The following is an 18,571-nucleotide window of genomic DNA, read 5'->3' on the forward strand; positions in this document are numbered from 1 at the left end:
GCATAATGAAGGGCAAAACACAAAAAGATTCAAGATACAAAGAGCCAGTGGCCAAGGAAAGACGAGCGCAGACTGGAGAAGTGCTTGTCAGGGAATGGCAGGGGAACATTGTCGTGATGGAAGTCTTGCGGTCACGGCTACCTCTACTCAGTGCAGCCTGCTTCGATTTGGTCTCTTGTTGTTACGGACTATGGGACTCAGTTGCTGATCTCAACCCTCTTTTTTAGTTCCGGTCTTATACAGACCCTCTCAACAACATTGGCAACTCGTTGACTCCGCCATGCATCCCTCCGCCTCCACCGCCGCCTCCGCCGTTGAACGTTCCTCCGTCAAGAGCCAGGCTGCAGCTGGCAGCTCGGTTGGCAATGCATCAAAAGAACAACCAAGTGGCGCAGCCATCCTCTGCAACAATGCATCATGAAGGAGACGAATATGACAACAACACGACGGACCCCTTTAGAGATGATAATGATGACATGGACGACGATGATGACCTAGACGTAGACGTTGTTCAAGATGGTGGACGTGGATCCTGGTGGAGAGGCATGGTCGGAAGAAGAAGCAGTGCAGACGATGGTGACTCTGACGAGGCAGACGAGGATGATGATGAATTCGGTGACTTTGCCATGGCGGAAGATGACAAGAGTGGTGGAACTTCGAACAAGGAACAGTTGGTACTGAGACCGCTAGCCGTCAATCCCGCCAAGGAAAGCAGCAGAGGTCTCAGCGGTCTGTGGCCGTTTGGGTCCAGAAGCGAAAGCAACAAAGCCAAACGTGACGAAGAAGGACACGGCCTGAAAGATGAAGTGGTAGTATCTGCAGACGAGAAGAAGGGAGAGGATTATAGAGCCATTGAGGTCAGGGAGGCAACGAGTCGGACTAGCATTGAAGAACCGGATGAGGAAGAAATAGTAGTTGGGAAATGAATCTCTCTGTGGGGCTGAAGGTAGAAGAAGTGGCGGGGTTTTGATATCAAAGGCGGACAGACGAGAGCTTGAATGGGAAGCGTTTGAAGCGCATTTTACGGATGGTGAACGGGTATGATGGGAAATGGCGGCATTACCGTGTAATTGTACGATGGGGGGATTCTATTACTTTTTGTGCTGTTTGATTTGGTTAGATTCACGGGACTATGTAAACTACCATATGCAATGGGAAATTTGCTTATGCTCTGTGACAGTTGTTGACTGTGCTGCCTTGGATGAGATTCATTAGGCTGCCTTGGCGCGCAGACATAGGCGACAGAGGCGACTTTTTTTGGCGCATCGTTGGTCACCGCTAGCCGCCGCTGCAAGACGAGAAATCCTTTAGAAAAACGAGATGCTCGGGCATGAACTGCGTGGCGGACGCGATGCAGCAGGCAGGCAGGCAGGCAGGCAAGCATGTGGTGGATGAGGCACGGCGTCGTGTCTAGGTATGTATGATGCGTGTGAGTGACAGGGCGACGGCTCCGGGGCTCCGTCTGCAGGCGCAGCAGGCTGTTTATCCCACGTTGTCGACATTCTTTGTCCTTGACGACGGCTACGTTTCCTTGCAACAGGGCAATGAAATATCGCCATGCTTACAAACGAACGCCATACTGGGTGCGACTCGCCTGCGTTGCGACGTCGATACCCATGTGGTTATCCTGGGATGTACGCTGGGAAAAGAAACGATCAATTGATGCTAATTTTGTCACATAAACGGCGGCTAATAATTAGCCCGCGTTGTATTCCTCCCCCCGGTTTAGCCCGCTTAGGGTCATGCTAGCTTCTTCAGCATAACGAGTGTGATCAAGTGGTGAAACAGACTTTCTTCTCCGAACCCGAGCCAGCCCTGGCCGTTCGTCTTCGCAGGCGACGGACCACGGCATCCAATCTTCGGGAGGATTACTCGGTCGCCAGGAGGGGACTGCCGCGCGGGTGCCGTTGAGGGCTGCAGAGTGTCATGCGTCGGCAGGGATCAGGGTGTTGACCGGCCTGCTTGACGCCCAATTGGGCAAGCATCGAACAGCCTGGCTGGGCCGATCTGTGATTATTTTTGGGTGTAAGCTGGGTGGTGATGAGGCGCATCAGCCAAGGGGACAGGATGGCTGTGCTGAAGCAACCCTCTCCTCTCCCCCAGGCGTGAGGATGGTGACGGGCCGTTTTCAGGTTTGGGGAAGGACACATGCGTGGACTGCGGCTTTGCTGTGCCTGCAGATACTCTATTGTAGGCGCGGCTTTTCTAATTTGCCCATGGTTCGCCCCGGTCCAAATCGGGTGAAGGCTTGTCTTTCAGCTCATTTGCATATACGTGTATGCATGTATGTACAATATGCGTGCTGGGAAGGCCAAGGACCCGGGGCTGATGATGCCAGTCGGGCCAAATTCGACGATGCATTACGGAGTAATATCAACGGTAATACGGATACTAGTACAACATTGAATACTACAACGCCCAGAGCTGGTGGAGTCGATTCTCACAGTGCCGCCTCTTTTATTGTACTTTGCATAGCGCGGTTTGGCTTTCGTGTCTTACTGATCAGAAAAACAAAGTCTCGCAATGGCTTCTATGGAGTCTGTACAAAGCCCCCCTCTGAGTTACATGTACCACCAGTATGATGCCTAGACTTCTCCAATGCCAAATCGGCCTCTTGAATTATGATATGCACAGGCAGCAAAGTTGACGCTTGTCGTCTGGTAGACATTGACACATGTGAATCTTCAAGACCATCAACGTAGCACGCATGGAAACTTTGGCCATCTGAGATTTCCCGAGTTGAGCGGCAGATGCCTCGGCAGACAAAAGCTAGGACTGCTGCAAAGATGCTGCAGAGCCAACATAACCAACATGCATCTTACACGAGGCCGGCCGAATTGGCCATTCTAGAACGTTCTTGTGAGCGCATCGTAGCACCGCGTCGGTGGTAGTGCCAGTAAATGGTGCAACGGGCCCAAGAGTCGGGTATGCATGAGACTTATCCATCTATTGGGCGAGTTCTAAATAATTCTTATTTATAAAACAAAATATCATCACCTACCTTGGTTGAGACGGGTGGACGTTGCGGTACCCAGTGCGGTAAACCGGGGATTCGCACTCGGGACAAAGACGTCACAGGAGTACTACGGAGTAGTTGGTAACTTGGTTGAAGAGCCAGTTCGGGAGACGCCGTTCTCAATACACAAACAACATGAGTTGCAAGCTTGTTAGTCGCCAGGGAGCCGGACTCCAATCCCCGAGTCTTACGCACCAACAGACGGCGCCTCTCGGCCGGCCGGGGTGTCATGTTAGTCTTGTCTCGGGTGTCTGCCACAGCAACATGCAAAGCATGGGCAGCCCGAGGGCCAGGCGAGGAGGCGATATTGACTATTATACCCATGGTCCGTGAGGCGACGGTGGTTCTTTTCTCTCTCTTTCTTTTTAATCCTGGGCGAGGCCGCTTCTCCATCTCTTTGTTCCCCAAGACGGTGCGCACGTCTTCTGCTGGGTTGTTTGCGTCCAAGTCGAGCACATCTCTTATCGAGAGCCTCAACCGGAACGGTTTTACAGACCATCGTACGCCCTGACAAAAGCAGGCAAACAAAAGAAGCCCTCGCACATATTCCATGTACGAGCGGTAGTACGGACGGCCCTGTCCGGTCTGTGCCTGCGCCCGGTGCCTTGGTGTGCGTCCTGTCCGGCTCCAACTGGTCTGCGTCGTCTGACGGCACAGTCTGCCCACAGCCGCAATGGCAATGGACGGCTGCCGTCACGCTCACCGTCGACATGGACGAGCATCGCCCATGGACGAGGCCATGCTGGTTCAACCTCTGCTGACCCAGACCCGGCATCGACCTCGCAGCGCAGTCATCACGGCTGCCACCACCATCAACTCCACGTCAGCACAGGATATCGCCAATTCCAATGTTTCACCGCTCTCACGGCGCCAGTCGCTCGTCTCTGATTTATTCGACGACTTGAGCACAGCCCACCGCGAGCTGGAGGGCTATTTGAACCGCACCTCGTGTCGTCTGGCTGATGCGGTGGGGGAGACGCGGCGACGGACAAGTCTCGTGCAAAACAAAGACGACTCCCGGTTCCATCTCGACTTCGACCTCGACCTCGACCTCGACTCACAATACGCCAACAACGACGACGGCCACTCCTTCACAACTCCAGTCTCCCCCGTGTCCCTTGTGTCTCCCGTGTCTCCCGTGTCTCCCCTCGGCAGCAGCTACTATTCCGCCTCCAAGCTATCGTCGCCGCAGTCGCAAGTCAGCAGCTATGACGAGGACATGTTCGCAGCTATAGACGTCAACGCCGCAGCCGCCGTCATGGCCACCGAACTCAAAGCAACCAGGATCACGCCTGGAGTGCCCAACAAGCCGCCCTCATCATCATCGTCACGGTCATCGCCGTCGCCATTGTCACAACTGCAGTCACAGTCGCAGTCACCACCAGCTTGCCCATCTCCAGTCGCTGGCTCCAGCAACACCAACACCACTACTACTACCACCACCGCCGCCGCCGCCGCCGCCAGCTCTAGGCCGACGCCAAACAATAGCAACAATGGTGGCGCCCAGCAGCAGCAGCAACAACAACAACAACAACACCAGCTCGAAAACCTATTATTGTCCACCACCAGAGTGGGCAAGGTGTGCCTGGTGCGTCCCCGCGCGGGGCCGTTTGAGGGTCAATACGTCGCCTTGATCACCACCACGGCCGTGCATGCCCCGAACAATGAACTCATCGCCTTGATTCCCGAGGCTGAACACGAAACTGCGCAGAGGCAAATCCACACCCTGAAAACAGCAGTCGCCGAATGGGGTTCTGACTCTCGCCGCCCCGATGTGTGGATTCTGCTGCAGTCAATGGCCGTAAATGGCGACGGTGAGCCCGATGCCAGGAAATTACAGACGTGGGTGCAGAATATTGGTGAAGAGGCTGAGGAGAGAATTATGGCTACGCAATTCATGAACCACCGGAGGGGTGCACAGCAACATCGCCGGCAAGGGATCGAGCCTCCCGTCTCACAACCGCCACAACTACCGCAACGTCACCCCAACCACCATCATCGTCATCAGCCTTATCCTATGCGCCCTGATTCTTTTGTGAGACCTCATCTCGAGACTGGTTACGGTAACAATGGCCCCATACAGCAACCCCAACCTGACAGTCCTACCCAGGACCCAGGACAAGAGGTCTACTTCCCCCTGGCTGTTATGCAGCAGCTCTTCTTTAGGTCATCGGTGAAGCGAAGCGTGGAAGCGTCTGTCATCACTGGCCCGAAATACCGCTTCAGCCAGAGCATACTTTTGAATGTCAAGGGCGATGTGGCCTTGGCAGATATCGAAGCCGCCGTCAGCGTTTTGGTATCAAGACACTCCATGCTAAGGGCTCGATTCCGACTGACCAGCCAGGGCTGGGCACAAGTCATCGCCCCCGAGTCGAACCGTGCTTACAGATTTGAGCACAGGTACATCAACGACGACGACGATTTACTGAGCGTTATTGATCAGGCCCAGCAATCATTGAATGTCTTCAAGGGCCCCGTCTTTACGGTCAAGCATATTAGAAATACAGAGAATAAGCAGCTACTGTATCTTGCCGCTCACCACTTAGTTGTCGACTTGGTCTCGTGGAAGATCTTGCTCCATGACTTGGATGAATTGCTTCGAGAGGGGACACTTGTCTCCGAGCCCTCAATACCATTTACATACTGGACAGACTATCAGAGCTATGAAAATAGCCAACGATTAATTGAACCAAACCTGCCGTTCGAAATTGTTCCCGCAGACCTGAGATATTGGGGTTTGGAGGGCCACTCCAACCTGTACGGAGACACTACGCACCTGAACTTTGCCTTGCCGCGGGATGCGGCATCTGCTTTGAGGAAAACGTGCAACAATGTCTTCCGGACCGAGTCTGCAGACGTCTTCATCGCTGCACTGCTGTATTCCTTCCATCAGACATTCTCTGACCGCTCCATCCCCACCGTCTGGAAGCAAGAGCATGGGCGAGATGCTCGAAATAACGACTTCAATGTCGTAGAGACGGTTGGATGGTTCACCGCGCTCTGCCCAATCAGTGTGCCGGTCCATCCTGGCTCGGATTTGATCCATCTGATCAAGCTGCTCAAAGATTCTCGTAAAGCACTTTCGGAAAATGGCACACCATATTTCCAGTCGAAATTCGCCGCCGACGATACCGCTGCCACCTCCTTGCCAGTCGAGGTCATGTTCAACTGCGTTGACACTCTTAGCCAGCTACAGAGGGAAAATGGCATCTTGGAGCCTGTTGCCGCCCCTGACCGTGAAGTCCGCTCCTTGGCTTCTGACGTAGGGCCTGCAGTTGGCCGCATTGCCCTTTTCGAGTTGTCCGTGGGCCTTGATGATTACGGTGCCAGAGTAGAGTTCTCCTTCAATGTCAACTCGAGGCACCAGGATCGCATTACACAGTGGATGCATAATTTTGAGAGTTCCATCCTAAGCGCCATCTCTCGCCTAGGGGCCATGCAGCCTGAACTGACGCTTTCAGATGTGCCTCTATTGGAAACATCTTATGAGGCATTGTCAAAGCTCATGTCGAAGCAGCTTGTTGATGTTGGCATCAATGGAGTTGACAATATTGAGACAATCTGCCCCGTTGACCTCGTTCAGCAAGAAATCTTGGTTGCCCAAAGCATCGATCCCAACTGCTTCCACGTCAGTCGCACATATGAACTTGCCACCGTCGATGGGTCGGAGGTTTGCCGAGACACACTCTGCACCGCCTGGCAAACACTTGTCGCTTGCCATAGCGTCTTGAGGAGCATTTTCATTGACAGTGCGTCAGAGAAGGGACTCTTTGATCAAATGGTTCTGAAGAAGACCTCACCCGACATGCTGTTCATGGACTCGAACGACCCTATGGAAACTCTTTCATCGCTGCCCCCCATGAGGCCGTCAAAGTCTATGCCGAGACATAGACTCTCAGTGAGTCGGTCAGACAAAACTGCGTACCTGAGAATCGATTGCAGCCAGGCACTGTGCGATTTGAATGCCATCCACAACTTGGTTGTTCAGCTTCGAGAGCTGTATATGGGCAGAAAATTGGTCGTCTCTACTCCTTTACCTCCCCGACAAACCCGCAACATCGCTTCACGCGAGGCTCCTCGGAGTGTTGAAGTATGGAGGTCTTACCTCAATGGAGCTACACCATGCGCTTTCCCTCATCTTGCTATCCAAAAACAAGGACGTCTCGAGTCACGGGGCATTGGTCTCGACATTAGCCGGCACCAGCTATCCCAGTTCTGCGCTTATAATCAATTAGAACTGTCTACCGTTATTCAGTTAGCCTGGGCGTTTGTTCTGCGAACATATGTCGGAGAAGACCGTGTAATCTTGGGATACTCGCATGCTGGTAGGGATACACTTGTCATGCCTAGTATGAAGCGTCATGTTGGCAGTCTGGCCACCTTTGTGCCCTGCCTGGTCGACTTTTTGCCCATGTCAAGTGTGCTTGACCTCTTGTGGCAGTTGGAAAGAATGGCCAAGGATGCTCGGGAGACGGATGCTCCGACCTTGGCCGAGATTGAGCACTCGCTTGGCATCCAGGGCCAGAGCCTCTTCAACACCTGTGTGACCTGTCAGGATGTTGATGACACCATCTTGAGCGATTCTGACTCGGACAGCGGCGTCTGGGAGCCTGTTCTACTTGCCAACACCATCGATGGCAACTGCGACGTATCGCTTTGTGTGACACTCCGCGAGGACCGCATTCAGGCGGATGTGAGCTACTCTTGCTTGTCGCCGGCTCAACTTCACAACGTTATGAACACATTTCAACGTGCTCTGCAGGTCATCATCAACGATCCCGCACAGCTGTGCTCACAAGTCGACCTCTTCACTGAACATGACTTCCAACAGATTATGAATCCTGACTGGGAAGAGGAGCAGACCGACACCAAGATCTCAGCATGCCTGCACCAGCTTATTCTCAAACAGTGTGAAGTTCGCCCCAATTTCCCGGCCATCTATGCTTGGGATGGCGAGCTTTCTTATCAACAGGTGCGGGCTAGTGTTACTGCACTAGCCACATATCTTGTCAATATTGGGGTTCATCCTGGCGTTCTGGTTCCTATCGTCTTGGAAAAGAGCCGCTGGTCGCCGGTCATTATGCTTGCTGTGATGCAAGCAGGCGGCTGTTGTGTCTGCCTGGACGCTCAGGACATGGTCATGGTCGAAGCCATGATTAGCCAGCTCGCGCCAGAACTTGTAGTTGTCACGGAGGGGGCATACAAGCACTTGGACCTTTCCAACACGCCTTTCGTTTTGGTCAATGAAACATTCTTGTCGTCTCTTCCACCACAAGTGAGTGTAAAGTTGAAAGACTCTCTCCCTCAGCAAGCAGCTTGTGCCTTCCTAGCACCGGGCGTTGAGAAGCCAAAGGGATGCTTCTTTACTCATGAATCGCTGTGCTCGATTCTCTCGGTTCAGGGGCAAGCCCTGAAGATCCACAATGGCAGTAGAGTGCTTCAGCTCTCTGCTTATACCGTTGACATTGCGCTTGTCGAGATTCTAGGCACATTGCTCCATGGGGGCTGTGTCTGCATCCCCTCCCCGTTGGAGCGCGTAAATGATTTGGAGGGCACTATTGCTCGCATGGATATTACTTGGACTTATATGACAACGGTTTTGTCACGAAAGATCAACCCGGCCAACGTGACGAACCTGCAAACCATCTGCTTCCGCACAAGAACTCTCGATGAAGATGCGTTCAAGCCATGGCTTGGCAGCAGGGACATTCTTCTTGCTTATGGCGCTCCGGATGTATGCCCACTCGCGATTTCGGTTTTCAACATTGCGGAGTCTAGCGACACCAACATTATTGCTCCGCCTCTCCTCGGTCGGTTCCTGATCCTCAACCCTGAGGATCCCAAGAAGCTGATGCCTCTTGGTGCAGTCGGGGAACTAGCTATTGATAGCCCTATAGTAACACCTCACAAGTACGTTCATGGCAATCCTCTCATGGACCCGGCGGCTTTCCAGAAAGTTCGTGGTGAACGAAAATGGCGTTATTTGAGAACGGGTCATCGCGTGCGATACCTCGACCGGGGCCATATTCGCTTCCTTGCGAGCATGCGAGATGAAGTCCTGGTCAATGGATCTCCTGCCCTAATTGCTGTCTTGGAACAACAAATTCGACAGTGTCTCGGCGGCGATGTAGATGTTGCCGTGGAGCCAATCACAACCAGCAACCACGTCAACTCTCTTGCTGCGTTCCTGGAATTTGGCGACAGCGAGTTCGTGGGACCATCTGAGCTTGACAAGTTGACCATGCAGATGAGATCCAAGCTCGCTGCTGTCAAATGGCTGGCGGAAACGTCCCTGGCCCAGGCTTCAAAGCTTAGCCACTCTACTTGCGTCCCAAAGCTCTTCATTCCCATCCGTCGATTCCCACTGTCCACCTCGCTCAAGATTAATAGACGCAAATTGCAGAAGATGGCCTCTCCATTTTCGTACACCGACCTGCTAGAATTGGCAAATGTCGCCTTTAGCAGCCAGCCTCACTTCACGGGGATCCAGAGTAAACCACTCCCACTTACACAAACTGAGGAGTCGATGCGTCTCATCTGGGCCGCCGTGTTGCACGCCATGGTCGCGGATATCAAGACGACAGATAGCTTCCTGGATGCTGGCGGTGATAAACTCCTAGCTATGAAACTTGTCTTGTCCTGCCGCCAGAATGGCTTCGATGTTCAAATCAGCAAACTTCTTGGCGGAGCCACGCTCACGGAAATGTGCCAATCCCTGGAAATCAAAGAACACCATCTCCTCAAAACACCCAAGCCCAAGATATCTCCTAAACCCAGCGTCGCAGCCCGCAAGCTACCTGAAGGTACAGACCACGGCTTTGTCAAGCTCGTGGTTGCGCCGCAACTCGACATCCCCTGGAACGATGTCATTGATGTCGCTGAAGCATCGTCACACCAGCTCCAATGCCTCGAGCCTAGTCTCTATGGACCCAGGAGTGACATTCGCTGCCTCGTCATCAATTTCAATGGCTCTATTCGCGCACAACGTGTCGAGGAAGCATGCGAGGCCCTCACTCGCCTGCACCCTTCTCTTCGAACAGCCTTCGCAGTGCACGACTGCAACCTGTTCCAAGTTGCCATTGACTCGTTCCACGCAGACTTTGAGCGAAAGTCTCTGTCAGCGTCATCTGTAGACAAGGAGATGCAGCAGGTCTTGAAGCGTATGCAGAAGGAGGTGCTCCAGCTACGAGAGCCGGCTACCAAGTTTGCCTTCCTGGATGCTGGACAACATGGCGGCAAGTTAATCATCCGATTCAGCTATGCCCAAGTCAGTGAGTCTGCTGTGCCGCGGTTGGTCCAGGATTTCGTCAAGCTGTACGAAGACCCCAAGATGGAGCATCGCCGGACCTCGTTCTTCGACTACACTCGTGCTCTGAGAGGTGCGCGATACGATGACAGCAGGGTTTATTGGAGACAACGACTCGAAAAGGCCAAGGTCACACAGGTTGTTCCTCGTTCAAAGCCTCTTCCTCCCGTTTCCGAAGTCAAATCCTTCCAGGAGCAAGTCAAGATCTCATCGCTGACCGACTTCAATATCACATTCGACAGTGTCCTCAAGGCCGCTTGGGCCATGGCCATGGCCACGCTGTCCGGTATTTCGGACGTTGTCTTTGGTGAAATCGTCGAAGGGCGTCGCCTCAAGCTGGAGACCAGTGTGGATGTGTCGTCCATCGCAGGTCCCATGGAGAACATTGTGCCCATTCGGGTGCGGTTCCCCATTGTCAATAGTTCGCCCTTGCAGGTTCTCCAGCTCATCCAGCGAGATAGCGCCGCTTCTCTTCCCTATGAAGCCATGGGCGCGCAGAAAATTGCACAAGAATGCACAGATTGGGCCAGCTGGTCGCGATTCAGCACCGTCGTGCGACACAGAACCCAGGTTCCCGTCGATGGAACCACCACGTTGAACATTGACAACACGACGTTTACTTATAAGCTCCTTCAGCCGCAGGTCCGAGATGTTCCCGATCTCTTTGCCAGTTCTACCATGATGTCACCAGACAAGGTCTCCCTCAGCATTGAGTTCTCCCCCGACCGCGTCCCCGACTCCTTCGCAAAAGCAGCCATGAGGCTCCTCGTCGCATCCGTCGAAACTCTCGCCTGCTATGACACCATCAGTCAGCCCATCCTCCAGCCATCAAGCGACTACGAATCTATCCCGCCGCGTGTCCTCCTCGAAAAACCCGAGCCAGACGTCACACAGCCCTCATACACGCACTGGCTCTCGGCCGAGCAGCGCAGTACCCTCCAGCAGTTCCTGATATCCAGCTGGAACGAGCTCCTCCACCCACACCTGGCGACGCAGGGCATCTCCGAAGCTGACCTCCTGCATTCCCGCTTCTACGACATCTCGGGCTCCCTCCTCCCCGCATACCTCTTTGCTCAACGCCTCAATCACGACCTTCGCAAGGTCGAAATCGAGGGCATCCACACCGTACACATGACGGCCGTCGAAGTCATCAGTACGCCCACCATCAGCGGCCAAATGGACCTCATCACGCGCAAGATGCACCACGCCGGCGTCCTCTCCAAGCCGGGCCGCAAGAAGCCAGTCGTCAGCTTCCACGCCGGCTTCGTCTCGACCAAGCCTTCATCCTCCAACTGGGCGCTTCTCAACAAAGGAAAAGGTCGCTTCCGCCGCCTCCGCCACGGAGGCAGCCACGGATCTATGAAGGACTTTTCCACAAAGGCAGGCGACTGGGTAAAGTCCCGGGTAAATCTCAGCAAAGAGCGCAGCCCCATCCTCCCAGAAGGCGTCATTCACGAACCAAGCAGCTGGGAGGCCCTCAACAGCGACGCCATCGGCATCAAGGACGGCGGCGGCGGCGGCGGCGGTATGCTGTCTGTGCCCGAGGAAGCCGTGGAAATCGGATCGAGTTCCGTCGTCGACCCGCGACATCAGACCGGGGGCGAGGTGAGCCCCCTGAGTGGCGAGTCGCCCAGGACGAGCTGGAAGGAGGAGTCGAAAAATGCGAGTGGTTCTATATCTCCATGATATTGGACGAGTCATTGAGCGCTCTCTCTCTCGCTCTCTCTCTCTCTCTTTTTTTTGTCTTAAACAAAACGTGTTTTTTCTTCTTTGCTTAATACTGGGTGGTGTAGCGTATCATTGCATTGTGCCTTGTACATTGTACAGAGATTTTTAAGCCTGGCGTTTGGATAAAGGGCATTTTAGGCCGTTTGTTTTTTTTTTCCCTTTCGTTTATACATGATGTAGAACTAAGAAGAATGATGAATAAATACAGTTAGACTACGCCTTGTCAAGTCCTCTGTATATAATGTCGGTCAGCTGGGACCCCGATCCCGAGCGTACACCCCCATCACGGTCCCATATCACATCCATTCCAACTTTCTCGTCGTTCTTTGACCCCGATTTCAGCATGAGTCACAATCCAATCAGTACAGTTCCTAGGAAGACGCAGTACGGGGAGTGGAACGGTTTCGGCCCCAGGCAATATTTGGATATACTGCCCTGGACCTTGGAACCGCTCGTGCCTGGACACTCGGGACGGGCGAGCGCGACAGACAAGGCTCACGCCTAATGCCATTGCACCCGCCTGTCCGACAACCTAGCCGCGACGAGGGGACAGTAGAAGATGGCACCGCGCCATTTCCCTTGGCATCCTGGCTGGGGCGACAGATTGTCGATAATGCCCTGACTCGGCGGCCAAAAATATAAGGAACAGCCAGTAGTCGTCGGGACTCTCACGGTGCCAAAGCCGTATGCTGTGGCTTCGACTTCCACCTGTCTATTTCAAGTGGACCGGGTGACATCTATTTCAGATGCCAAGCCAATGGCGAGCGGCGACAACATCAGAGAATGGCTATAGTGGGTGGAATTGCTGCGTATTCGTGCTTGCTCGCACGCCAGCTGTCGAGGACAAGGCAGCATTCGTGGCTAGACTGATGCTCTTCGCAGTGGGACTATCTTTCTATTCCTCACGAATTGAGGCCCGTTGTTTGAGCAGATGTAAGCAAATTTCACTAGCACTCCTGTCTTTGCCGGACATGACGACTGTGTTGGCCAGAGCCGACGAGGCCACCATGGACAGGAAGGTTGGTCGTCCCTTTCGGCCAAGTCGTCCATGATCCCTTTACACAATCCAAAGCTCAAGGAAACATTGTATTGAGGTCAACATAGTCTACAATCCGTCATGCCTCATCTAAACTATCCTTTTACTCCATGCAGCTCCCTAGCCTCATAAAAATCACCTCGAGCTAGATTAGTAAACTGGGGTATAACGTTGTTCTTTAAGCAACTCCTTCTCTTCCGACTGGCCACACCATCTTGCAATGCCCATGATGCGAAAGACCCCAGTTTAGCAAAACAAATTCGTGAAGAGGTAAACTCCAAAATCACAAAAAAAATAAAAAAATAATCCACAGTACTCCGACTCCGAGACATGATCGCTTTACTGTATATATCGCGCTGGCTTGCAGCTAAAAAAAATTAGATGGGGCTCGAGGGAGGAAAGTCTTTCGTTCCTTCATTACGAGTGCACTTTTGTCTACGCCCTCTTCGCTTTAGTTGAACTTTCCCGGGCCGGGTCCGAACCATTCGCCCGGGCCTAGGGTCTTGAGCGCGCAGGCATTGCCTTCACAACCCATTTCGGAAACGTTGTTGCCCCACCAGTCGAAGTCGGTTTCGGTATATTGTAAGCTGAAGAAGATGATGATGCCAGAGATGGCGATGCCACATGACCATGCTGCTGAGAGGACAAAGTTGTACTGTCATCGAAATTTAGCTTTGGCTGCGCCACCCGACAGGAATTATTCAACGTTAGACTTGGTACGTACCTTTGACCATAGACCAAGGAACCTGGTCTTTAGATAGATCCATGAAAAGTAAGCAATGGGAACAGACGGCCAGACATATGACATGTTATATGGCGCCCAGACGATGCCTCCATAGAGAATAACGACAGGGTGAAGTTGCCGAGCCCAAGTCCACTTGGGGAATTTCTTGTTCAGGGCCCAGATCAAAACGACAATGACAACGCCGAGTGGAAAGCCAATCAGGGTCTGGCTGTACTGGCCGCGGTGACCAAAGATCTTCTGGGGGCCGACGGTACCCCATAAGACAGAGGCGGTAAAGAAGGTGTTGACGCCGGGACAGGTGAGTTTATACTGAGCCTCTGGCGTGCAAACATTGTTGATATTGTTCATTTGAAAGTTCAACACGCCAATGCAGACAATGGTGCTGAGAAAGGTGGCAACCATCTGCGCAACAAAGGTCTGGCGAGGCGGAATCTTGACATAGTGGGCAAGCTTCAAGTCGTTGCAGAACCAAATGGCATGCGCGCAAGTGACGTACCCAAACGACTTGAAGTAGTTCATGGCCAGAGCATTGCCATCCACCCACGAGCCACCGACAAACTCGGCCAAGACGTTGAGCGTAACTTCAATCCCCGTCATCGCCTTGATGATACCAACAGGAATCACAAATATTACACAGAGAGCAAGACCCCAAAATACCACGCCCGGGGAGGTGTGGGTATCCCATCCGACGATGCCTGAAATTCCAAAAGCTATAGCAATGGCAAGACAAGCCATGTACCACCACTCGGGAACTTCCGGATAGGCGCGCATCAGTCTATTGTGCACATCCAACACACGTTCCTCCTTGACGGGCTTCTTCTTCAGCCGCAAGCTGTAAAACAGGGCCTTGAATCCCATGGCAATTTCGTGGCGATGATATAACGCGGCATAGGTAAGCGTCGACGTGTAGATGGCAAAAAAGAACATGTAGATGACCACATTGCCAGCACCAAGATATGGAGGCGAGTACGACTCGTATTTCTCTGCGTTGAATAGTCCATGATCGTCGGTTGCCTTTGTTATGTTGTAAAGCTGAGCAAAGCGATCGAAGACTCGGTTGGTGTTGATGGGGAGATAGCCCGTATTGTAAACGTTTTTGTACCAGAAGATCAAAACTACCCAAAAGGAAGCGAAGACGCCAATGAAACGGTTGAGCGTACTAAAGAAGGGAACCATGAGCGGATCAGCAGAATCCCACAAAAGCACGTTCCAATCCCATGTAGGGAAAGGGTTAAGGCCCAAGCCGTTATTGATGCCGGTGACAATGTTTAGGTCCCGGTGGCCAGGGGCAATCCAGCTGATCCAGTTGAACTTGGACAAGCTGACCCAGATATAATTGGGGAACCAAAACCACACAAACATGGCGGCGAACATGAGGTAGAAGAACTTGATGCGCGAGATCCTCCAGATGGAGCGAAATGGGCCGCCAACGGGAGGGTTCATTTCGGTATGGAACGCCGAGTTGAGGGCAATAGTTACTAGAGAGGCCGGCCAGACGCAGTACGACGGATAGACGAGGAATCGGCGACAGATGCCAGCAATGCCGTAACCAATAAAATTAGTGGCGAGGGCAATTAGCAGCTGGTATGCAAAGTGCGATGCATACGGTTGATCAAAGTACTGTGGGAGATACTGAACCCAAATGATGTAGTTTGTATACGGCGTGTTGTAAGCCACGTTGGCCATGATGGTGATGAGCATGTGCTCCTTCTTGGAAAAAGGACCCGGGTTGAGGGTGTGCCTGACGCCAAACAAAGTAAAGCCCTTGTCAGGGAGCCAGCGTTCGGCAGCTTTGCCAATGGGGTAGGCAAGTAGCTGGGCGACGTTGGCCATGACACGAATGGCCGGTTGACGAATATCGAAGAGCTGGTTGATGAAGGCAAGCAAGACGGAAAAGATCAAGCCGATGGCCCAACTTCGGATAGTAGAGCACGGCGTTTTGGGGTCGTCCTTGTTGCTGACAACAGCACGCACCTCGGAGTAGGGACTGTTGCTGGTGACGAGGGCGGCCTCGAGCTTCATCTCTTGGATAAGATTCTGATGTTGGTCTGGGTTTTCAAAGATGTCGTCATTGTCGAGAAACGTCTTGACCTTCTCGATGACGGTCGTGGGGAAATTGGGGTCCTTTTCATGGATTCGGCGCACTCGTATCATGATATCGCGGACCTCTTCGAGAGTATATTGCGAGGCAAGCTCTTTGGCCTCGAGAAGGTCATCCTCGGTAACATTGAGATCGTGCTCGATGGCGGTAGGGGTTCGCGGCTGATCGCCTTGGCGGGCAAAGCTGTCGTCTTCATCGTAGGAGAAGGGTTCCTGTGAGGTGGCGTGCATTGCCCCAGTCAGCGTTTGATGCCCAAGGAAGTGTTGTCGGGGTCCGCAGCCCGGTCTTTTCTAATTGCTCTGCGTGTTGCCAGCCGAGGCCGGGGCAAGGCTGGCAAGGCTGGCAAGGCGATGGAGACATTTCGCGTCCTTGCTTGATGTTGTCCAACGAATGCCAAACGACACGGCCCAAAGCGAAAAGCCAGATGGTTGTCAAGGTGATTATCACGATGAGGTTGTCGACAGACTGCGAAAAGACGACAAGACGGACAGGCAAACGGCGGGAGTTGGGCAATCTTACCGAATTCGGTTCGGATTTCTCGGTGGGCGAGGCGGACGGACGGCGTGCTGCGTCTTCGGTGGCCTCTGTCGCTTCTGCTACTGCTGCTCGTTTCTCATCCTCAGCCATGGCGACGAATGAGCGGCGTGACTGCGAGTGCAAACGAGGGGTTCGCAGAGGGAAAGCCCTCGCTGGGCTGGAGGATTGTCGCAATGGCGTCGATACGTCAATGACCAAAGGCTTGATTCTGGAGAGAAGACGGTATTCGGACGGCGAGCGTGGTGACTCGAGCTACGGGATGTCGTCGGACGCGCTGTGCGATGAGATGCGAACGAGGGGGCAGATGGCGTTGATGGAAGACGAGGACTGAATGCAAAGGGACGACCAACGAACGAACGAACGAACCAGACGAGATGCGCGGAGTCTGGTGGAGGGGGGGAGCGGCCGGGCCCCGATGCCCAGATGCCCACTAATAGATGCCCACCCGATGCCCACACAGAAACCGGCGCACGAGGGAACACTGCAGACCTGACTGGCTTGCAAACGGGCTGGCGGCGGGCCGGAGACGCGCTCTGACTGGCTGGGGGCCCAGATGGCCCGATCAGCCCAGCACGGTGCAGGTGCCATTTGCTGGCTGGGCTGGACTTCCGAGCCCGCAGCCCCTACAATGCGGCCTGGCGGGCGACACTGCGCACCACCGACTGCACATGTGAGCACCACCGGGCGCCGTTGCAGGCACCTGAGCCGCATGGCATTGCCCCGGTGGCCGTTGCCATGTTCAAATTTGTCGACTGGAATCAATAAATGCATTACAATACATGTATAGACCACCAGACTTCTCTGGCTCCTCTTGCGTGGACCGGGCCAATTGGAGATGCGCAGTGTAGGCAAGAGCATTGTCTAATGCGCCTGCCCAGAGTCAGTCGAGACAAAAAGAGGGTCTTGTGTGCCGCTTTCCCGTTCGTGCGTCAAACCATCAAATCTGCAATGTCCCAACGTCCAACGTCCAACGTCCATCATCCAATCTGCAATCCGCATTCCGCAATCTGCATTCAACACAAGCCCTCCTCTTCAACTGCTCCATTGACCATGTCTGTCTGCGCTTTCTGCGCGGACAAATCCGTTTGCCAGTCCGGAGTGCCCGCTGTATGTACTACGTACTTTGCACAAGACCGAGTATCCTGACGGACAATGTGCCCCATGCCCTTCTATAAGAAGCAAAGCGTGGTGCCACCATCTCTGATCCGTATTGGGCGCTGGTTGTCTCCTTGACTCGAACTAGTCGGCTCACGGCAACGGCTTCGAGCACCTGGTCGCTCATTCACACACTCAGATTGACTTCGCTATGAATGCATTGCTCATGGATGGGCCGGAGGGGCCCAGGGCTGCCAACAGAAGAATGGGAGCACACATTGGATCTCATGCGACACCAAACGAAGCCCGCGTTGGCCAATTCTCAGACAGACTGATAGACTGGGTGGTACGAGGTTACTTCTGGTCGGCTTTACGGCACACAACCCACAATGCCTGACACACAACTGAGCTGAGTAAAAGGGGCCACTAGGGGTCTGATTGATACGCAATCAGTTGGCTGATACCGAGGACCCTCTCCCATTAGTACAGATCAACAACTACACTTTGTGCACCATTCGGGCATCACACACAATTTTTCACGAATAAGCCAAGAGTAACGGTCGATGCGCAAGTCGTCATGGTGGGCTTTAAAACCAAACCAAATGTCTAGCCTATTTACCGCCATGATGAAAAAAACTCAAGGCGCTCACTCCACAGACATTAAACCACGAGCAACTTGTTGACGTGCAACGGTGGAGTACAGACATGTTGATGCCGCACATATCCGGGTATGAGGGCCTGAGTTCATGGATGCCGATACAACAACACCGCATGCAAACTACCTGACATGCAACTTCTGCGCGCCATGTCGCGACCGCCACCGTGATGGCCTTGGTGACTGACAAGTGCTGCCTATCCGTTCTATTCCAGGAATGTGAAACTTGGTAGCAGAAACGGCATTCGGCACGGATTCTTTTGGTTCAATCCGAAACAGCCGCCCATTACAACGCCATGACAAGGAGTCTCTTGATGGCTTCGGCAGCGCAATCCGTGCCGTCGATCCTGGC

At 53.4% G+C, this 18,571-nt stretch overlaps 3 protein-coding genes across 3 annotated transcripts; 2 read left to right on the plus strand and 1 right to left on the minus strand.

Moving 5' to 3' along the window:
• Positions 1-410: 410 nt before the first annotated feature.
• On the plus strand, positions 411-926 carry MAA_05496 (SIT4 phosphatase-associated protein; the record flags this gene model as incomplete). The annotated part of the gene is made up of 1 exon (XM_007823494.1): positions 411-926. The coding sequence occupies one exon, from the start codon at positions 411-413 to the stop codon at positions 924-926; it is 516 nt and encodes a 171-aa protein (XP_007821685.1).
• A 2,763-nt stretch (positions 927-3,689) lies between these two features.
• MAA_05495 (nonribosomal peptide synthase SidD) lies at positions 3,690-12,008 on the plus strand (the record flags this gene model as incomplete). Its single annotated transcript, XM_007823493.1, has 1 exon — positions 3,690-12,008. The coding sequence occupies one exon, from the start codon at positions 3,690-3,692 to the stop codon at positions 12,006-12,008; it is 8,319 nt and encodes a 2,772-aa protein (XP_007821684.1).
• A 1,529-nt stretch (positions 12,009-13,537) lies between these two features.
• Positions 13,538-16,559, minus strand: MAA_05494 (oligopeptide transporter; the record flags this gene model as incomplete). Its single annotated transcript, XM_007823492.2, has 3 exons — positions 13,538-13,741; positions 13,811-16,144; positions 16,452-16,559. The coding sequence occupies 3 exons, from the start codon at positions 16,557-16,559 to the stop codon at positions 13,538-13,540; spliced, it is 2,646 nt and encodes an 881-aa protein (XP_007821683.2).
• Between the last annotated feature and the right edge of the window lie 2,012 nt (positions 16,560-18,571).

This window comes from Metarhizium robertsii (assembly GCF_000187425.2).
Source record: "Metarhizium robertsii ARSEF 23 chromosome Unknown MAA_Scf_2, whole genome shotgun sequence".
Taxonomy (NCBI): domain Eukaryota; kingdom Fungi; phylum Ascomycota; class Sordariomycetes; order Hypocreales; family Clavicipitaceae; genus Metarhizium; species Metarhizium robertsii.